The following is a 22652-nucleotide window of genomic DNA, read 5'->3' as shown; positions in this document are numbered from 1 at the left end:
CTACCCTGCTTCAAATAAATTAAATAAAATTGAAGCAATCTATTCAGTACATTTTTAAAAGACACTCAGAGGAAGGAGATCAGTAAAAAGACTCTGTTACTCACCTGTAACCCTCTCCTTCGTAGAATACTGGAATCATCCATAATAGATATCAGACAAAAAGGCCACTCCCCAGACAGTCAACTAGTAGTGCCTACTTGCTTACTGCTGGGTGACAATCCCGTTCTCCCAGTGCCCACTAACCACAGCTCCACTGAACCAGTTCTCTCTCAGTCCAGCATGAGTAGATAATCACTGCCTCACATCAGTGCCACGTCTTTCTTCACAGCAGTACAGATGGATCTCACTGAATCACCACCAAAACTGGGGAAAATATCTCATATTTATTTTCTTTTCCATACATACTCCTTTGGTTGAAAATATCTGAAGTACCATGAAAATGACAAAGGTTCAAAAGAAATTCCGATCTTTGATATCGTAACTTCACTGATTAAAAAGGTTTAACAAACAACAGTCTCCACCTACAGCTATTAAGCTTATAAAATCCATGTCACGTTTTCCTTTCCAAAAACAAAACCACTCCACATGTTTTAAAAAAGATAACAATTCTTCAGAAATACAAAGAAAAACATTATTATTCTGATGCCTGTATTTTCGGACTTAGGCTGCTGTAAAACCAGTTAGTTTTGACTCAGTCGGCAAAATTCCTTTCATCCTTGGTACAGACAAAGCAAATGTCAGATTCTTTCGATACTGTCACAGGCTCTTTTGTTTCTTTATCTCTAGATACACTGTTCTTTACTTCTTGGACAGTCACGAAAGCCTCTTTCTTCAGAAGCTTAGATCATTGCTGAAGTCGGTTCCCCTGCTCTTTTATGTCTGGAGGGGGCTAGTACATATGTGGTGAGCTCTGAGCATGGACAAATTCATTCATCTATTCATTGCTGACAGTACTGTCACAGGAAAAGCTCCCCATTTCATCAGACTTCTAAAAGGACACAGCATGAAAAAGTCTAGTTTTACCCAGGCTTTAATAATCTCAGAACAATTTATTTGGTCACTGGATGCCATTTTCAAAGCAGGTCTTGAGCCAAATTTAAAGATGTTTCTAGTCTCTTAATTTATAACTTAAAAATCATTTCTTAGAGCTCCAGAGTGAAAGATTACCTCTCATGATTTCGTCATTTAAATGCTCCATAAGCAATGTTTTAAACTTTCCAATTCTATAGTAATCACCAGAATTCTAGGAAACACAGGTGGAAAGTGAGGAAAGTTGTTGATTTTTTCTAAAGAGTCACGATAAAAAAAATTGTTAGCTAAGGCAACACTGTATTTTTAGGAACACGTTATCTACCAATTCACAGTTGCTGTTCTCCAAATTATAGGACATATTATAAATTATGCACTCACCAAAGGATTTCAAGAGATATTAATCTAAATTTCCCCAATTTGAGAAACAAAGGTACACATAAAGCACCCTGAATCAGGCTATTATACACGCTCAGGAATAAATATAGTAATAACTACAGAATGGATTCAGACTGCATCCAACAAGGAAAAGCTGTCCCTTATATAATTATGGCAGCTGCACTAACAGTCTGGGGCTTAAAAGAAAGTCTATTTACAAAATCTTTTTCTGGTATTCTTACAGCTGACTTAGTGACAAGAGCTGTAGCCACAATGCTGAAAATAGCACAGAAAGCAGGATCCACCTCCCTTTCATTCAGTAAAAAAACTTCTAATCCTTAACACAACCAGTGTGGTCTTTCATTGTTAGAGCTAATAAATCCACATCTCCATGGACTCCTTCCATCTGCTGCTTTAAACAACTAACAGCTGGATTATGTCCATGGGGAAAACAAACACAAGACCTGAACAGACAGCTTATTTGCATAGCGTGTGCTATCCACTAGATGAGTGTCTGCAAGGGCTTTTTTTTTTTATATATATATATATATTTTTTTTTCTTATTGATTTTAGAGAGGAAGGGAGAAGGAGGGTGAGATAGAAACATCAATGATGAGAGAGAATCGGGCCTGCAACCCAGGAATGTGCCCTTGACTGAAATCGAACCTGGGACCCCTCAGTCCACAGGCTGGCGTTCTATCCACTGAACCAAACCAGCTAGGGCAAGTCACAAACTTTTAAAGCTATAGAACCTCTCTATCAGAATGGATTGTATTAGCTAATAAATTTATATTTATATTTATATTTATCAGCAGAGAGGAAGTAGAAGTGAGCCTCTAATCTGTTCCTCCTTGTAGAAATATACATGGTACATTCTCATAAACTATTCAGAACAGTGATTCATAATTCAAACTCTTCATTCATTTACTAATTCAGGAATCATTTATTATGCCAAGCAATAAGATGGGTATGGGGAAAGATTACCAAGATTAACATTACCCATAAACTAATAATTATATTCTAGAAGAGTTCGAATTCAATGGGAAAGCCAAATGCAAACAAGTAATTATAATACAATGTGAAAAGTATGACAAAGTGCTAAAGGAGTGTCAAAGTTGTACATTACATGGGAAAATTTACAAAAAGGTTTCTAATGGAAGTGTCATCTGGTTGCTGATGATAAAGACAATAAAGATAATGGCAGGAGTTGAGAGGAGTAGGAAAATTTATGCCTGATGATATTATCTATCTATATATATAAAAAGCTAATATGCAAAGTGTCTCCTTGGGAGTTCAACAGGAAGTTTGCTCACTCGCTATAACGTGCGCTGACCACCAGAGGACGGCGCAGAATGAAGGAAGGCCCCAGCCAGCAGCCGGAAGGCTCCGATTGGCCTTGATCACCAGCCAGGCCTAGGGACCCTACCTGTGCATAAATTTTCATCCACCGGGTCCCTAGTCTAATATAAAAGGGGAGGAATAATTAGGTGGTTAGCAAATACAGCAACCAGGAAGGGAAGGGTTTAGACATATGGATTGATAAGAAAAATTACCCTAATGCAGTGGTCAGCAAACTCATTAGTCAATAGAGCTAAATATGAACAGTACAATGAAATTTCTTTTGAGAGCCAAATTTTTTAAACTTAAACTATATAGGTAGGTACACTGTTATTAACTTAATTAGGGTATGCCTAAACTGGTCTTTGCTAAAAACGTCCTCAATCTGAGGGGTCGACCTCAGCGAACGTACCCCACTTCTTCTAACGCCACTTCTTCAAAATAGACTTGCCCAGGCCGAAAACCGACTTCTGCGCATGGGCCACGAAGTTTCAATCGCATTGTATGTGCGCGCCCACACGTGGTATTTTGTGGAAGAGCCACACTCAAGGGGCCAAAGAGCCGCATGTGGCTCACAAGCCGCGGTTTGCCGACCACTGCCCTAATGGTTCATATTGAATAAATTTGATTTATAAATGATGTGATAATTTAGCTGAAATGCCTTATTTTATAACTAGACAAATGATGGCCCTATTATACAATTTCTTAGTAGGGGATATAACCTGTTCAGAAATTATATAGTAGAAACTTGAACTCATGTTTCTGCTAGAACATGCAGCTTTCTAAACAGAACAGTAGAGGAGGGTTTCTTGTCCCAGAACGAATTTCATCAACTTCTCCAGTATACATTAATTTGGTGTTAATTAATAAGACTATCTGGCAATGAACTACCATGAATTGTAGAGGTTCCAAGTTCTGTGCCTTGCTCTGTGTACAGTATTACATGCAGTGACTGTGAAAGGCCTGTGAAAACACCCCCTTCAGGATTTAGGTTTTGTAACAAAAGTTAATTTTCTCATTGTGCTTACCTTGGCTTGTTTACCATGTAAAGGAATAAACTGAGTACAATTGCATTGCTAGTTCCAAATTAGGTTCATGAAATCATCATTACCAGAATAAAAATTCAGTGTTTAAAATAACTAAGTCCTAGCCAGATGAATAGGATAAGAAAAAAATATAAAAGGCATACAGATTGAAGACAAACTGTCCTATTTGAAAATGACATGGTTGACATGTAGAAAATCTCAAAGAATCTACAAAAAACTCCTAAACTAATAAGTGAGTTTGACAAGTTCACAAGATAAAAGCCCAATGCACAAAACCAACAGTATTCTTATTGTTAGGTCGGAGAGAGCCCAGGTTCAGATACATGCAGACATGTGAAGAGACAATGGACTTCCCCTGGAATTTCTCACAGATCAATGTGCCAGACACAGATACCAGTGTCTTCTCCCTGAATCCACATACCCCCACACAGATACGGACTTCTTCTTGAATATCCCCCCAACCCCCTGCAGCTGAGGCTTCCTCAGTTGAATGCCGCAATGATCCCTGCGGTGGAGACTTCCTCAGTTCAGGCCCCCTGCCCTCACCAAACACCTGAATAAAAAGATTCCCCTCCCTCCCTGGAGGTGCAAAATTCACTGGCCCCACCTTTTGGGCCAGTGGGTCTTGCCAGAGAACGCAAATAAACTTCTCCTTTCTCTTTCTGATCCACTCGGTTCCCTTGTTCGCTTCGCCGCTTTTCCTGGCCACCTCACACTTATATACTAGAAACAAACATGTAGAAACTAAAAGCAAAAATACAATAATACCACTTACAATCAGAAAAAAAGGATTCTAGCTCACTTTTTCCCATGTAACCTCTCTTAATTTTCAGCTCCACTTGAAATAAATTATCAAGGCTAAGAGACTAAGATTGGTATAATCTGACAAAACATATTCAAAATATGTATGCCGAAAGTTACAAAATGGTGATTAAAGGAAACAAAGAAGATCTAAATAAATGGGAGAGACACACTGTATTAATGGGTTAGAAGACTAAAATAGTAAAAATACCAATTCTCTCCCAAACTTATCTATAGGTCTAATGCAACTCTTATCAAAATCCCAGCAAAACTTTTTGTTGACATAAAGAAACTTACGATGAAGATAGTCCTATAGATTAGTGAAACAATATAGAACTCAGAAATAGATGTATACAAATATGCACAATTTATTTTTGACAAAAGTGTAAAAGCAAATCAATAGAAAAAGGACAGACCTTTCAATAAAATGCACTGGATATCCATAAATAAGATCAATCAATCAAGCAAGCAATCCAACCTACACCTCACAAAAATTAACTCTAAATAAATCATAGATTTAAATGTAAAATTAAAAACTATAAAAAGTTTTTAAGAAAACATAGGAGAGAGTCCAAGATGGTGTGGGGGAGTAGGTAGAAGTTATACTCATCTCCTCCCAAATCGGAAACACAACTAAATTATAGAACAATCAACCTGAAGACTAGCTGAAGAGAAGTCTTATAAGGACATAGAGAAGAAGCCACATGGAGAATAGTAGAAAGGGCGAAGAAAGGAAAGGGGCTAGCCCAGCCGTGGGCAAACTATGGCCCACGGGCGGGATCCGGCCTGTTTGAAATGAATAAAACTAAAAAAAAAAAAAAGACTGTACCCATTTATGTAATGATGTTTACTTTGAATTTATATTAGTTCACACAAACACTCCATCCATGCTTTTGTTCCGGCCCTCCGTCCAGTTTAAGAACCCATTGTGGCCCATTTTTTGTGGCCCTCGAGTCAAAAAGTTTGCCCACCCCTGGGCTAGCCTCACACCCATGTGAGGCAGTTGAGAATCCAGAGGGAGTATCTCAACTGCAGGGGTCCACCTCCTAAGGAGCAAGAGGTTCCAACCCCATGCTGGGCTGCCCAGAGCACCAGCACTGGGAAGAGGAGCCCACAAACATCTGGCTGTGAAGATCAGTGGGGTTTCCAACTGCCAAGTGCCAGGGTTCTTGTTCCAGCATCTAGAAGGGTTCAGCAATCTGGAGAAGGGCTGTGTGTAACTTAATAAAGACTCCAGAGACGAAGCATAATTTTGAAAGGCATTTGGGGGAGAGGAGCCTAGCTAAAAATACTAAGATCTTCTCGTATCAGGACCCCTTGCTTTTTATTAACACAACTAGAGGCCCGATGCACAAAAATTTGTGCACTCGGGGGAAGGGGGGGTCCCTCAGCCCAGCCTGTGCCCTCTCGCAGTCTGGGACCCCTTGAGAGATAACGACCTGCTGGCTTAGGCCTGCTCCCGGGTGGCAGAGGGCAGGCCCAATCCCTAGGTGCAGCCCCTGGTCGGGCTCAGAGCAGGGACGATTGGGGAGTTGGGGCACCTTCCCCTGTCATGCACAGAGCAGGGCAGATTGGGAGGTTGTGATGCCACCCCCAGTCACGCTCAGGGTAGGGCCGATTGAGGGGTTGGGGCACCGCCCCCTGTCACACTCAAGGCAGGGTCGATGGGGAGGTTGCGGCGCCACCCCGTCATGCACAGAGCAGGGCCCATCAGGGGGGTTGGGGCTCCATACCCTGTCATGCACAGAGCAGGGTCAATCAGGGGGTTGGGGAGCTCCCCCCTGTCATGCACAGAGCAGGGCCGATAGGGGAGTTGGGGCACCACCCCCTGTCATACTCAGGGCAGGGCGGATCAGGGGGTTGGGGCGCCGCCTTCTATCACCCACAGAGCAGGGCCGATCAGGGGGTTGGGGCACCGCCACTGTCACACTCAGGGCAGGGCCAATGGGGAGGTTATGGCTCTACCCCATCACACACAGAGCAGGGCCCGTTGGGGGGGGGGGGGCACCGCACCTTGTCACACACAGAGCCGCAGGGTGATCAGGGGGTTGGGGAGCTCCCCCCTATCAGGCACAGAGCAGGGCCCATGGGGGGCGTGGGGGTTGGGGCCCCACCCCCTGTCACACACAGAGCTGCAGGGCGATCAGGGGGTTTGGGCTCTGCCCCCTGTCACACTGATCCCAGTGCCGGGAGGCCTCTCAGCTCTGCTGATCCCAGTGCTGGGAGGCATATTACCCTTTTACTATATAGAATAGAGGCCTGGTGCATGGGTGGGGCTGGCTGGTTTGCCCTGAAGGGTGTCCTGGATCAGGGTGGGGGTCCCCACTGGGGTGCCTGGCCAGCTTGGATGAGGGGATGATGGCTGTTTGCAGCTGGTCACACACCCTTCAGGGTGGGGGTCCCCACTGGGGTGCCTGGCCAGTCTGGCTGAGGGGCTGAGGGCTGTTTTCAGGCTGGGACTGAAGCTCCCAACCACTCCTCTTTTTTCTTTATTTTTTTATTCTGGACCAGCTTTAGCTCTGAGGCCTTGGCTGCTGAAAACAGGTTTCTGGCCTTTGTTTACCATCTGTATTTGATACAATGTTACGGTCCGGCTGGCTGAAGCCCTGCTGAGTAAAGCAGGTTTCTGGGGTTTTTTTAGCTTCTATATTCGCAACATAATTGCTTAGAGTTGCAGCTGAGAGGCCGGCAAGTCAGGCGGGGAACGTTGGAGTTCTCCGTCACTGAAACAAGCAAGCCTCCCTGTTCGCATCCAGGCAGCTGCCAGTTAATTTGCATACCTCGGCCCTACTCTGTGAGTGACAGGGGGATTAGCCAATGGGAAGGGTAGCGGTCCTACGCCAATTTCCATGTTTCTCTTTTATTAGTGTAGATTTGTCCTAAGGCAAGGTGGAGATACACACTTCAAAGGACAGTCCATTGTCAGAATGGAAGAATTTGCCTACGGCTGTTCAGGTGTTTGGCCAGTAGGAGGCAATAATATGTAGATTAAGATGCCCTGAGCTGTCTGGCAGCAACCAATCATCCCTTTTCAGGTTTGGGGAAATGCCTTCAGCTATTCCCAACAGGTGACAACATATGTGACTCAGCCCTTGTTGAGTCCCCAAGTTCCATCAACCTTTTGATGAAACTTGCAATTATGACATGCTGGAATTGGCTTCTGGCAGCCAGGGTGAGAAAAGAGACTGCAAGAAACCCAGGTGCCCTTTTATAGGACCAGTGCACAAAATCACATTCACAGGCACTCACCCTGACCTCCCGTGGAGGGACAGTAGCTCAGAGCAGACTGGAGTCATACAGGGTGAGATTGGGTTGTGCAGCGTTTGGGAGAGGGCTGGAAGAACTGCCAATGTACCTGTGTTGAGTCCTTTTCCCACACCACCCAAGGACAGTATCTTTCCTGAGTCCAGCATTCCCCTCCAAAGAGCATCAGTTTGGAGAGATGTACTAGCTCTAACTTCCCGACTCCCATACTTGCACCCTGCAGAGGAATCAGCTAGCTGCAGCCAGCCTGGGCTCACTGCCTACACTTTATTGGAAGGCTCTTAAGGAGATCGGGAGAGACTCAGGGGGTGTCAGAGATATACAGGGAGAGACTGAGTGGAGTGGCTCTAGGGCAGGTCCATTCCCTGACCTCCATACGCCCTGACTGGCACCACTGGTACTGTGCAGAACCCTCCTTCCACACAACCAAATCTTAATCTGTTTTAGCCTGATGAACTCTACTGGCCTCACCCTGATGACTCACTGAGACCCCACCCATTGCAAAGGTCCACAGGCCCCAGGGAAAGGGGGGTAGCTAACCTCACTGTACCCTAAGGCTTTTGCTGAGTGGCCTCAGACCCAGCACTGGTGTCAAGTTTGAATCTGTATCAACCTGGTGAACACCATCACCCTACCTGGTGAATCACTGAGAACCTGCTTCATGTAACTCATATAACGCCAGAAGCTCCTTCCGTGGCAGGTGGAGGCAAATCTTGGAATGCCTTGAGCCTTTTGCTGATCTGCCCCAGGCTCAATACTGGTGGAAGCCAGGCTGGATGAGTAACTTGGCCTCTCCCATGCACACCCAGGTTCAGCAGAGGCAGCCACAAACTGTGGATCACTTTATAGCTCCAACTATGTAGCTCGGAGCTGATCACAGGCAGCACCTTACAGTGGCCTGCACCGGAATCCCTTCCAAGAGGCCCCACAACCAACATACCAGGTGGTGGGATTCAGACCACATCAGAGCACCACCTAATTAGCTCCACAAAAAGCACACCCAAAGGGAGATCTCAGCAGGCACCAGACCCTGCTGGGGCGAATTCCACTGCATAGGGTCAGCGCGGACACAGCAGCTCCTACACTGTGGTCAGGGTCAATCTTCATAGTCAACCAGCCCGAGGGTCAACCCCACCCATGGATGGGCCAACAACAATCAAGACTCAACTACAACAGAAGGGTTCACATAACCCACACAAGGGACATTCCTGGAGCACCTAGCTCAGGTGAGCAGGGAGATTACACCGCTGAGCCCCACAAGACACCTACTACATAAGGCCATTATACCAAGACTGCAAGGCACAGCAGATCTACCTAATACACAGAAACAAACACAGAGAAGCAGCCAAAATATCATGCCCCCAAATAAAAGAACAGGAGAAATCCCCAGTTAAAAAAAAAAAAAAAAAAAAAAAAGAACTAAATGAAATGTAGGCAAGCAAGTCCAGATACAGAGTTATAAGAATGCTCAAGGAACTTAGGGGAAGAATGGATGAACGCAGTGAGAACTTAAAGCAGTGGTTCTCAACCTTCTGTACCTTTAAATACAGTTCCTCATGTTGTGACCCAACCATAAAATTATTTTCATTGCTACTTCATAACTGTAATGTTGCTACTGTTATGAATCATAATGTAAACATCTGATATGCAGGATGGTCTTAGGCGACCCCTGTGAAAGGGTCGTTCGACTGCCAAAGGGGTCGTGACCCACAGGTTGAGAACCACTGACTTAAAGAGATAGTAAGCATAAAAAAGGACATAACCATAAAAAAGAACCAGTCAGAAATAAAAAATATAATATTCAAAATTAAAAACTACACTAAAAAAAATTAACAGCAGATTAGATGAAGCAGAGGATCAAGTCAGATATTTGGAAGACAAGATAGCAGAAAACATCCAAGCAACCAAAAAGAAAAAAGAATTTTAAAAAATGAAGGTAGCTTAGACCTCTGGGATAATATCAACTATAACAACATCTGAATCATAGGGATACCAGAAAGAGAAGAAAGCATGGGATTAAGAACCTATTTGAAGAAATGATAACTGAAAACTTCCCTAACTTGGTGAAGGAGAAAAAAGACACAAGTCCAGGAAGCACAGAGAGTCCCAAAGAGGCACACACCAAGACACATCATAATTAAAATGGCAAAGGTTAAAGACAAAGAATCTTAAAAGCAGCAACAGGGAGAACAATTTTGCAAGAAACAAACCTTGCTACCAAGAAGCCACTTGAAAATAGAATTATTAAACAAAAAGTTTACAAATAACTATTTGCTCTCTATCTTATTTTCTAAAAGAACTTTAACTTATAATTTATATATATAAATTTTAAATTAAGTTACAGTAAATGCTATATTTACATGTATTTTATTAAGCCAGAAAACTATGGAATAATAGAATTTCTGAATTACAAGAAATGGTTTCTGGGATAAAGACAATTTCAAAATAGATTTATGAAAAAAATTAGCAATGCTTTGACCAAAATTGCAGTATGATTTAACATAAAGTAATTCATAGTCAAAACTATATATAAGTAAGCTCAATATTTTAAAAAGTTTAAGATATACAGGGTATCATCCACTTGCCCCCCAAAGATCATCCCCTGTACCTCAAACTGCAGGATCATTATGAACTATATCCACAGGTTGCCCTGCCCTCTTCTGTCCAGATGGGGTCAACCAATAAGTAGCACCAGCAGGAGATGACAGAAAGGAAAGAGGGTAAGGGAGAGTGTCAGAAACAATTTATTCTCCTTTGTTGGTGCCTGCTGGGTCATGTTAGGCTGGCTGCATCCCACTACTACAAGTCATATCAATTGTCAGGTTGTCTTCTACACACAGCCACCTCTGTCTCCCAAATTCCAAGCATCACTTCCTCCCCTCATCCTTTCTCCAATGCTAGGTAATAGCAACAGTTTACTATTAAGCAGAAGGTACTATGTGTATATTGTCATTTCACTATGCTCTACTCATATCCATTTATTATAAGCTCACAATTTGTCTGTTCTGTTTCCTTCCAGGAACCTGACTAACATGTGGAATAAAATTAAATGTATTTTCATTTTTATTTGCATACTCTACAGAACAGAAATTCCTTTCAACTCGCAGAGAAATTTTTATGTAATAAGAATTACGTAACTTATATACTAGTATGCATAGCCCATGAACATGGACAATAGGGTAGTGAAGAGTTGGGTGGGTGGGTAGGGACTGGGAGGAGGGGGGAACGGGGTGAAAATGGGAGCGATCTGTAACACTATCTACAATAAAAAATGTAGACAGAAAGGAAAGAAAGATAGGACCAAGTAAACCTCTCCCTACATATAATCCCAATAAAAATCTTCAATATCTAAATAGTTAAGAAAATTATCAATAAATCTAACCAAAAATTGCAATTCAAATAATCCAACCTGCCAAAGACTTTTCTCTCCACTTATGTACAACTCTTAAAAGACTTCAGAGTCAGACCTACCTGCGCTAAGCAGGTTTAGCTCAGTGGATAGAGCATCAGCCTACAGATTGAAGGGTCCTGGGTTCGATTCTGGTCAAAAGCACATATCTCGATTGCAGGCTCCTCCCCAGCCCAGGGTCCTGGTCAGGGTGTGGGCAGTAGGCAACCAATCGATGTGTTTCTCTCACATCAATATTTCTCTGTCTTTCTCCCTCGCTTCCACTCTCTCTAAAAATCAATGGAAAAATATCTTCGTGTGAGGATTTTAAAAAAAAATCAGACCTGCCTGGTTTTGAATTCCTGCTCTAACATTCACTTACAGCAAAGTATTTAACTTTGCTTTGTTCACTATTGTATTCCAGGCACCTAGTACAATGGTGATATATAGGGGATACTTCAAAAATATTTGCAAGATGTACAAACAAATGAACAAATTCCTGCAAGCCTGAAATTTCCTCACCTATAAAATAAGATAATTACATCTACCTCAAAAAGTTCCTGAGAAAATAAGGAAGATATGTATGCAAAAGAACTTAGGTGTAGGGTCCAGTAAATATTAGTTTTCTATCCCAACTCAAGTATCTCTAATAATTTGACTGTTTCATGACAGAATCTACCAAAATCAATACTTTCCAATCTTTCCTCAATATTGTTAAATAAACCTATGTATAGCAATACATGACATTAGTGGTTCAATTAAGACTTTCTGTACAAAATTTAAAAAACAGAACAAATAGTAGTTAGAGGAGAACCAAGATGGCGGCATAGGTTAACGCCGGAGTTTGCTGCTTTGAACAACTACCTCAAAAGTGAAACCAAAAAACGGAAGGGACATCACCCAGAACCACAGGAACGCTGGCTGAGTGGAAGTCCTACAACTAGGAGGAAAGAGAAACGCACACGGACACTCAGAGGAGGCGCAGTGCTGAAGTCAAATTCTGAGGTGCGGAGTGCGCGGAGCGGGCTGGCGGAGGAGGGCGCGGTTGGCGTTTTCAATCGGGAGGGAGTCGCAGACTCTGAACTCCAGATCCGGGCGAGTCTTTAGGGACCCAGACTCAAACGGGAGAAGCGGGACTGTCTGGCTTCGGTCAGAGCGAGTGCAGCTTTCTCTCCGAGCTTTGCAGCGGGTGCTGGGACTCAGAGAGGCAGAGCCCCTGGGGACAGGACTGAGAGCCGCCATAACTGCTCTCTGGCCCACCCTGTTGATCCTGTGCTACCCGCCCCGCCCAAGCCCTGCACAGAGGCATTTGCCGGATAGCCTCAGGCAAAGGCTAGATTAGCACCTCCCTAGAGGACAGAAGTTCTCTCACTACTGACAGAGCTGATTCTCATAGCCACTTGGCCTGGAGGTCAAACCCTCCCTGGGATTAGCTACAACAATCAAGATTTAACTATAAGACTGTGAACAAAGACCACTAGGGGGTGCACCAAGGAAGCATAACAAAATGCGGAGACAAAGAAACAGGACAAAATTGTCATTGGAAGAAATAGAGTTCAGAACCACACTTTTAAGGTCTCTCAAGAACTGTTTAGAAGCTGTCGATAAACTTAATGAGATCTACACGAAAACTAATAAGACCCTCGATCTTATATTGGGGAACCAACTAGAAATTAAGCACACACGGACTGAAATAACGAATATTATACAGACTCCCGACAGCAGACCAGAGGAGCGCAAGAATCAAGTCAATGATTTGAAATGCGAGGAAGCAAAAAACATCCAACCGGAAAAGCAAAATGAAAAAAGAATCCAAAAATGCGAGGATAGTGTAAGGAGCCTCTGGGACAGCTTCAAGCGTACCAACATCAGAATTATAGGGGTGCCAGAAGATGAGAGAGAGCAAGATATTGAAAACCTATTGGAAGAAATAATGACAGAAAACTTCCCCCACCTGGTGAAAGAAATGGACTTACAGGTCCAAGAAGCGCGAAGAACCCCAAACAAAAGGAATCCAAAGAGGACCACACCAAGACACATCATAATTAAAATGCCAAGAGCAAAAGATAAAGAGAGAATCTTAAAAACAGCAAGAGAAAGAAACTCAGTTACCTACAAGGGAATACCCATACGACTGTCAGCTGATTTCTCAACAGAAACTTTGCAGGCCAGAAGGGAGTGGCAAGAAATATTCAAAGTGATGAATACCAAGAACCTACAACCAAGATTACTTTATCCAGCAAAGCTATCATTCAGAATTGAAGGTCAGATAAAGAGCTTCACAGATAAGGAAAAGCTAAAGGAGTTCATCACCACCAAACCAGGATTATATGAAATGCTGAAAGGTATCCTTTAAGAAGAGGAAGAGGAAGAAAAAGGTAAAGATACAAATTATGAACAACAAATATGCATCTATCAACAAGTGAATCTAAGAATCAAGTGAATAAATAATCTGATGAACAGAATGAACTGTTGATTATAATAGAATCAGGGACATAGAAAGGGAATGGACTGACTATTCTTGGGGGGGAAAGGGGTGTGGGAGATGTGGGAAGAGACTGGACAAAAATCGTGCACCTATGGATGAGGACAGTGGGTGGGGAGTGAGGGTGGAGGGTGGGGCGGGAACTGGGAGGAGGGGAGTTATGGGGGGGGAAAAAAGAGGAACAAATGTAATAATCTGAACAATAAAGATTTAATTTAAAAAAAAAAATAAAAAAAATAAAAAAAAAATAAAAAACAGAACAAAACCTACAGTTATACATTTTAATTAGTGATTTAATAATACCATTTTTATAGATATGAAACTTAGTGCAAAGCTTGAGTAAAATTTGTCATGTATTCTAACCCTAAATAAATTCAGTAAGATGTATGTCATTAGTCCCAGTAAACTGATTTACCTTTTAAAAAATAATTTTAAGTGCCTTTTTAAAATACCAAAGCCACGCCGAAACCGGTTTGGCTCAGTGGATAGAGCGTCGGCCTGCGGACTGAAAGGTCCCAGGTTCGATTCCGGTCAAGGGCATGTACCTGGGTTGCGGGCATATCCCCAGTAGGAGATGTGCAGGAGGCAGCTGATCGATGTTTCTCTCTCATCGATGTTTCTAACTCTCTATCTCTCTCCCTTCCTCTCTGTAAAAAATCAATAAAGTATATATTAAAAAAAATAAAATACCAAAGCCACTATTTTTAAGGCAGTACACCTTAGATTCTTTACAAATTATCACAGAAGATAAATGTTTAACAATCTAAAATTCAGCTCCAATTTGTTCAGGCAAAATAATTAGTCTGTTCTTTTGCTTCTCTCTCTCTCTCCTTTTTTTGTTTTTAAAAAAATATATTTTATTGATTCTTCACAGAGAGGAAGGGAGAGGGACAGAGAGCTAGAGACATCGATGAGAGAGAAACATCGATCAGCTGCCTCCTGCACACCCCCCACTGGGGATGTGCCCGCAACCAAGGTACATGTCCCCGACCAGAATCGAACCTGGGACCCTTGAGTCCGCAGGCTGACGCTCTATCCACTGAGCCAAACCGGTTAGGGCTCGCTCTCTCTTTTTTAAAATATATTTTATTGATCTTTTGCAGAGAGGAAGAGAGAGGGATAGAGTGTGAGAAACATCGATGAGAGAAAAACATCGATCAGCCTCCTCCTGCACAGTTCCTACTGGGGATGAACCCGCAACCCAGGTACATGCCCTTGACAAGAATCGAACCTGGGACCTTTCAGTCCTCAGGCCGATGCTCTATCCACTGAGCCAAACTGGTTAGGGTTGCTTCTTTCTTAAGAATTCTCTTGAGACTAAGCAACTAGGCTACTAATAGTCTGTTCAATCTCATGAAACTCTCCCAACTTTTTATTTTAAAGTCTCTTATGAAATATTACTCTCATACCTTTGAAAAGACACTAGGTGGCATTAGAAACATGTTCCTCTTATGAAAAAGAAAATGTAAAGTACAGCAATTCTCAAGTTAATAGGCAGTGAGTGCACTTAATCTAAACTCCTAAAATTCTTACTAAGTTGAATACTTCACTGTCTTATACTATTTTCCCTTTCACATATAAATTGTTCATGTTTCCCTACAGTCCTTTTCATTCTCTGCATTTTCTTCCATGATGACTTAATTCACAGCTTCCAAATACCTATCTATAGTTCTAAAACTGATCTCCTTTACTCCAGATGTCTGTTTCTAAGAATATCTAACAAATGGATAACAACATACAAAAGAATTAATTTGGACACCCCCCTACTTCATCCTTTATACAAAAGTTCATTTTAAATGGATCAGTGAAGTAAATGAATAAACTAATACCATAAAACTCATAATAGATAGCATAGGGGTAAATCTTCCTGACCTGTTATTTGGCAATGAATTCTTAAATATGAAACCAAAAGCACAAGCAACAAAAAGAAAAAATAGATAAATTTGACTTCAAAAATTTTCTGAATCAAAGGACATTATAACAAAAGTGAAAAGATATACAGAATGAAAAATAACTGCAAATCATAGATCTGATAAGGGCCTAGTATAGGGGTGGGCAAACTTTTTGACTCGAGGGCCACAATGGGTTCTTAAACTGGACCGGAGGGCCGGAACAAAAGCATGGATGGAGTGTTTGTGTGAACTAATATAAATTCAAAGTAAACATCATTACATAAAAGGGTACATTCTTTTTTTTTTAGTTTTATTCATTTCAAACGGGCAGGATCCGGCCCGCGGGCCGTAGTTTGCCCACGGCTGGCCTAGTATCAAGAATAAGTAACTCTTACAACTTAACAACAAAAGGACAAACAACATAATTATTTGTTTTACTTTAAATATTTTTTATTTTTCAATTATAGTTGACATACAATATTATATTAGTTTCAGGTGTACAATCCAATGATTAGACATTATATAACTTACTAAGTGATCATCCCAATAAATCTCATAATGATCTGACACCATACATAGTTATTATAATATTGTTGACTATATTCTCTATACTGTACTTCACTTTTGTAACTATGATTAGTCTGTAACTACCAATTTGTACTTCTTAGTCCCTTTACCTTTTCACCCATCCCTGCCAACACTCCTCCCATCTGGCAACTGTCAAAGTATTTTCTTTTCCTTTAATATGTTTTCATTAATTTCAGAGAAAGGGTGGGGGGGAGGGAGATAAAAACATCAATGAGAAAGAATCATCAATCAGCTGCCTCCTGCATGCCCCCTACTGGGGATCAAGCCCACAACCCAGGCAGGTGCCCTGACCAGAAATTAAACCATGATCTCCTGGTTCATGGGTCAATGCTCAACCACTGACCCACACTGGCCAGGCCAAAATATTTTCTGTATCCATGAATCTGTTTCTGTTTTGCTTGTCAGTTTATTTTGTTCATTCAATTGTTGATAGATATGTATTTATTGCCATTTTATTGTTAGTATTTTTTCTTTTTTTCCTTCTTCTTAAAGAAGACCCTTTAATATTTCATGTAATATTGGTTTGGTGGTAATGTACTCCTTTAGCTTTTTCTTATCTAGGAAGCTCATGTCCTTCAATTCTAAATGATAGCTTTATTGGGTAATCTTGGTTGTAGGTCCTTGCTTTTCATCACTGAATATTTCTTGCCAATCCCTTCTGACCTGCAAAGTTTCTGTTGAGAAATCAGCTGACAGTTTTATGGGAGCTCCCTTCTAGATAACCAACTGCTTTTCTCTTGATGCTTTTAAGATTCTTTGTGTTTAACCTTTGCCATTTTAATTATGATGTGTCTTGGTATGGGCCTCTTTGGGTTCATCTTGCTTAGGACTCTGTGCTTCCTGAACTTGTATGCCTATTTCCTTCCCTAGGTTAAGAAAGTTTTCTGTCATTACTTTCTCAAATAGGTTTTCAATTTCTTGCTTTCTCTCTTCTCCCAGCATCCCCATGATGCAAATGTTGGCATACTTGAGGTCCCAGGGCTCCTTATACTATCCTCATTTTTTTTGGATTTTTTGATCTGATTGGATATTTTCTGCTTCCTTATCTTCCAAATATCTGATTTGATCCTTTGCTTCACCTACTCCAATGTATTCTTCATTTCTGACTGGTTCTTTTTTATTTTCTAATTCTGTTTTATGTTTCCTATCTCTTGTTGAAGTTCTCACTAAGTTCATCTACTCTTTCCCTAAGTCCATTGAGCATACTTATAACCAGTGTCTTAAACTTTCGCCAAAACCGGTTTGGCTCAGTGGATAGAGCGTCGGCCTGCGGACTGAAAGGTCCCAGGTTCGATTCCGGTCAAGGGCATGTACCTGGGTTGCGGGCACATCCCCAGTGGGAGATGTGCAGGAGGCAGCTGATCGATGTTTCTCTCTCATCGATGTTTCTGACTCTCTATCTCTCTCCCTTCCTCTCTGTAAAAAATCAATAAAATATATTTAAAAAAAAAAAAAAAAAAACTTTGCATCTAGTAGATTGTCTCCATTTTGTTTAGTTCTTTTTTTCCAGAGTTTTGTTCACTTCTTTTTTTTTTGGAGTTTTGTTCTCTTCTTCCATTTGAGAAATGTTTTTTTGTCTCCTCATTTTGGTAGCCTCCTGTGTTTGTTTGTATGTATTAGGTTGAGCTACTATGTCTCCCGGACCTGGTTGAGTGGCCTAATGCATTAAGTATCCTGTAGGTCCAGTGGCATGGCCTCCCAGGTCACCTGAGCTGAGCCCTCCAAGTGTGTGTGTCCCCTACCCCCAATGTGTGGGCTGTGTATACCCTTCTGTTGTAGTTGGCCCTTGATTGCTGTTGACACATCAATGGGAGGAATTTACCCTCAGGCTGATGGGCTATAAGGACTGACTGCAACCACTGTGGAGGATCAGCTATGCGGGGGCCCAGTCCATGGAGCAGGACTTACTTCAGGGGGCTCCAGAGCCCACCGAGCTTCCCCCTTGAGTGTTGTTTGTGGAGGTGGTTGGGGGTGCTTCTATGTGATATGAAGCTGTCCACCTGATGCACTGGTTCTGGGGCCTCCTGGTGGTGCAGGCCAGGTTTCAGCCACCACCTATGTTCTACCTAAGGCCACCTGGCATGAGCTACAAAACGATCTGCATATAGCTGCTATTTGTGCTAGGCTTGGAGGTGCCCAGGAGAGGCCAAACTACAAACCAAGGCAAGCTGCAGTTAATGTTGGGCCTGGGGTCACTTAGAGAAAGATATCAGGCACAGTGAAGCCATATGCTGCTTGCTAGAGAAATTTTAGGTAAGTGTGAAGCATGAGCCAAGGCAGGTTGTTCGTATGGAAAAGCCACTGGAAACAGCTTGGGTGGGTCCAAAAGTGGAATTGGGTGGGGGCTCTGGGAATCACCAGAGTGGGACAAACCATGATAGCCAGGCTAATGGAGAGTCTGATATGGCTCCTGCCTGCTGGCTCTGTCAGGGGAGGTCTCAGAAAAGGAACAATGGTCTCTGCCAGCACTTCTGTCTGGGAGAAAACTACCCCTCCAGCTCTTGACCTGATGCCAGACAATTCAGTTCCTCCCATATGTCTCCAGTGTCTTTTGAACTACTGCCCCAGCACTGGACCTCAGAGAGAGTGAATCCAAGTCAGTCCATGTACAAACCCTTTCAGAGGAACACCTGGGACTCCAGGAGCCCTCAGCAGCCATCCCTGCTAGCCTTTACAGCCAGAAGTTATGGAGACTTCTCTTCCTGGCCCTGGAAACCTGGGCTGGGAACCCTAGTGTGGGGCTGGGACCCCTCACTTCATACTGAATTTTTTCGTAACTCTCAGTAGATAATTAGTGTCAGTGACAGGATAAGAGGTCAGAATATATTCAATTAAATTCCATTAATTTTCTATACTTTGAGAAATTAAACTACCCAAATCCTAAAAGGGGAAGTAATAGATGTGGCAATGACAAATGACAATCAATGATTTACTCATAAAGCAAGGGACTAGCTTTATTAACACTCACCAAGCCAGCGGTAAGAGAAGGTGCAGACTGTCCAAGGGACTGATTCCTCATTCGAACCAGGTTTGATGCTTCTCCTGAAGACTGCCAAGTTGCCTGTCCCACACTGCTATGTACACTGCTGGACAAGGGGAGCAGCTGCTTACCTTCAAATAAAAGGTTTAGAAAATATACCTGGAATTATTTTAATTAATTAATGAAAAATACAATGATATCAACTGGATAAAAGTGTATTGATCCAAAACAAAGTCAAGTTCCTCCATATCTATTTCAGAATCAGTTTAGTTAGTATTCCATTTGGAATTCTCACCACCACCAAGACAGTTGGAATTTTTAAATGTAGACCTTTAAAAATTCCAACTGTCTTGGTGGTGGTGAGAATTCCAAATGGAATACTAACTAAACTATTTAAAATTCTCTGTAATATCTACCACCATGCCACCTCCTACCCTCCACCCTGAGACCTGACCTAGCAGGCTAGGAGTTTTCCAGTCTCTTCCATTCTATTTAGTTTTTCAGCAACTCAATGCAACATGACAGTCTTCTAGTTTGGCCCTTAGGTTTCCAGAAGACAAACACTGAATCTATACTGCTCTTTCAAGGTTCCATGTGTTCAGGCAGGACTGACTACCTTAATCCTATTGAAAGACTACAAGAAAGTCACTTAATAAAGACTGAGTATCTAGAACTGAGATGATTTTCTAATTGAGATACAAGTCTCATTTCAATCCCTTCCTCCACACCATTCTTCAAATTGCTGGTAGTGATCTAACGAAAACAAATGTGGTCCTATCATTCCCTTCCTTAAAAATGTCTAAAGACTGCCTACTGTTTAAAGAATTAAGCCAAACTTTTAAAATACTAAAAGGATCCTACATAAATCCAGATTATTTTCCTGGCCTCATCTCCTTCAGGTATTCCATACCTATTCACTCACTAACCTTCAATTTATGCCCTGCACTTTCACCTGGCTTTATCTTGATCACCCAATTCACTTGAAAATACTTCCTCTTCCTGGCAAAATCCTATTCATAATGGGAATAACCACGATAATAAAGATATAAGCAAAAGAAGGTTTGATTTTGGTTTTTCTACTACATACTCTTTTACTGCAAACAAAATGTGACAAGTTATTTAGAGAGCAATTTAGCAAAACTTACAAAAATGTTGATTTGAGTATGTTTGGACCCAGCATTCCACTTGTAGAAATGTAGTATAAAGAAAAAAAATGTAGACCAGGATGTTCTTAGCGATTCTCATCAAAATAAAATTATAAATAAGTGTTCATTACACGTTAAAGAAATTATAATATTTCCACATATTAATATACTAAACCCAGTAAAAATGAGGCAGCTCAACATTTAATCAAGAGAAAAATGCTCAACAGTTCCTGTTGAGTGAAAAATGCAGAAAGTATGTAGCATATGATGCCATTTTTTAAAATAAAAGTTTGTATATATTTTAAATAATTTTTAAATGTATGTTGAAATATAATGGAATATATGTAAGTGGGTTTGGAGGGAGGGAAACAGAAGTAATGATTAAGGACTTTTCCTTTTTCCTATAGCCTCTCCCTCAAAGGGTGACTTAAAAGGAGGCTCAGTGCCTTGTAATTCACATAAAGGTAAACAACCTGGATATTTATGTAAATTTACTGCAGAACATGCAGCAACATAGACTACTGAGAACAGCCCAACAAGGTACATGCTGTTATTTGCTCAAGGTCACACAGTTAATGGGTCCAGGAACTACTGTAGTGTTCAATGAATCTGTCTTCAAAGCTAGTGGCTAGTTTAGGGCTTTCGTGTATAGTACCCCCAAGTCTTTCCAACTAATTCTCATAAATATCTACTTGTCTTCTTCAGTTATCAACCTCATTCAGACAAACATCACTCAGGGACTAGCAAAATGTCTGTCTTTTTACTTCTAGTGTCTTTTACACCTATTACAAATGCCAAATACTTTATTTCAGGCCATCAGCATCTTAGCCACTCTTGTTGCAGCTCGAGGATTCTTTTTGCTCTTTACATGCACAGAACATATACAGACATACTCTTTAGCCTTTAAAAGGAGTCTCCATCTACTTCATTCTTCCTCTCATACATACCATCCTTGAGCCATATACCCATGAGTGTCAGGTTTTTTTAAATGTTCCTCTGGGGGGCATGAACGAGTCACACATCCCCACACCTAGTCTTACCTTATGATAGGGTTTATCACATCCTATTAAAACTCTTTAATGCCCTACTAAACTGTGGGTTCAATAAAGATCAAAATAAGAATTTCAAGTCATTTAAAAATTCCTTGCAGAAAGACGATATCTGCAGTGTGGAAGAGGAACTCAGCACAAGGATCCTGGCGGCTATCCCTTCAGCTCTCTCCCCAGAGCCACAAACCCCAGTCTCTCCTCCCACAACTCTAGTCGACTCTGTCTTCCCTCTGCCGGAACCCAGGTTCCTGAAAGCAGAAATGGCCCAAGACTATCATTAGGCTAAATAATTATGTCAGATGATCCTAGTCTATGTACCAGAAAATCCTGAAGCCAAGGAGTTTTCCTCACTTATTAAAGAAATGTTGCTGATGGAGAAAGCTCAAAATCTTCAGGAACATGATCAAGGTAGTAAAGAAGACAGTAGCAGAGATAGTGATGGAGAAAGCAGTGAGGAGCTAAGTAAAGAAAGCTCTGATGAATGTAAAGTTGGGGTGATAAAAGGTACTACTATGGTTTAATCTTCATATATTTTCATTACTGTGTAATACAAATATAAAGAAGAAAACTGCAAATAAATAAATAAATAAATAAATGTTCCTCAAGAACTTAATTTTTTAGAGGATGGTAGTGAAGTTGGGTTCCCTTTTTAGTATCACGTATATACTGCCATATACCTGCTAAATTAGGAGATAAAAACTTTAGTAGATATACATTATAAACAAACCATCCATTATAATAAAGAGGTAATATGCAAATTAACCCTCATGCCCTCACAAGATGGCTGCCTATGACCAGGCCGGCAGGAGGGTTAGTGAGGGACAACCAAACAACTGACCAAGCAGGCTGCATGGGGCAACCAGGCTGGCAGGGGGGTTAGTGAGGGACAACCAAACAACTGAACAACAGTCTGCGTGGGGTAACCAGGCCGGCTGGGGGGTTAGTGAGGAACAACCAAATGACTGAACAGCAGGCTGCTGGTGCAACCAGGCCAGCGGGGGGTAGGGGGAGTGGACCAGGCTGGTGGGGGGTGGGGCAGTTAGGAGCAACCAGGCTGGCAGGGAGGGGGGAGTTGGGGGCGACCAGGCCAGCAGGGGAGGCAGTTGGGGGCAACCAGGCCAGCAGGGGGGGAAGTTGGGAGTGACCACGCTGGCGGGGGGTGGGGCAGTTAGGAGTGACCAGGCTGGCAGGGAGGGGGCAGTTGGGGGCAACCAGGCCAGCGGGGGGGGGGGGCAGTTAGGGGCAATCAGGCCTGCACACAGAGGCAGT

At 42.0% G+C, this 22652-nt stretch overlaps 1 protein-coding gene across 10 annotated transcripts in view; it reads right to left on the bottom strand.

Moving 5' to 3' along the window:
- MAST2 (microtubule associated serine/threonine kinase 2) overlaps positions 1-22652 on the bottom strand; it is a 182709-nt gene that overhangs the window by 111314 nt on the left and 48743 nt on the right. For all 10 annotated transcript variants that reach the window (XM_059689995.1, XM_059689996.1, XM_059689997.1 and 7 more), the window contains exon 3: positions 19178-19320. In XM_059689995.1, coding sequence (XP_059545978.1) covers positions 19178-19320 — 143 coding nt within the window. The remainder of the gene's footprint in view (positions 1-19177; positions 19321-22652) is intronic.

The sequence above is a fragment of the Myotis daubentonii genome, chromosome 3 (assembly GCF_963259705.1).
Source record: "Myotis daubentonii chromosome 3, mMyoDau2.1, whole genome shotgun sequence".
Lineage (NCBI taxonomy): Eukaryota > Metazoa > Chordata > Mammalia > Chiroptera > Vespertilionidae > Myotis > Myotis daubentonii.
Note: the sequence above shows the minus strand (reverse complement) of the source record. Positions and strands in the feature narration are given on the sequence as shown.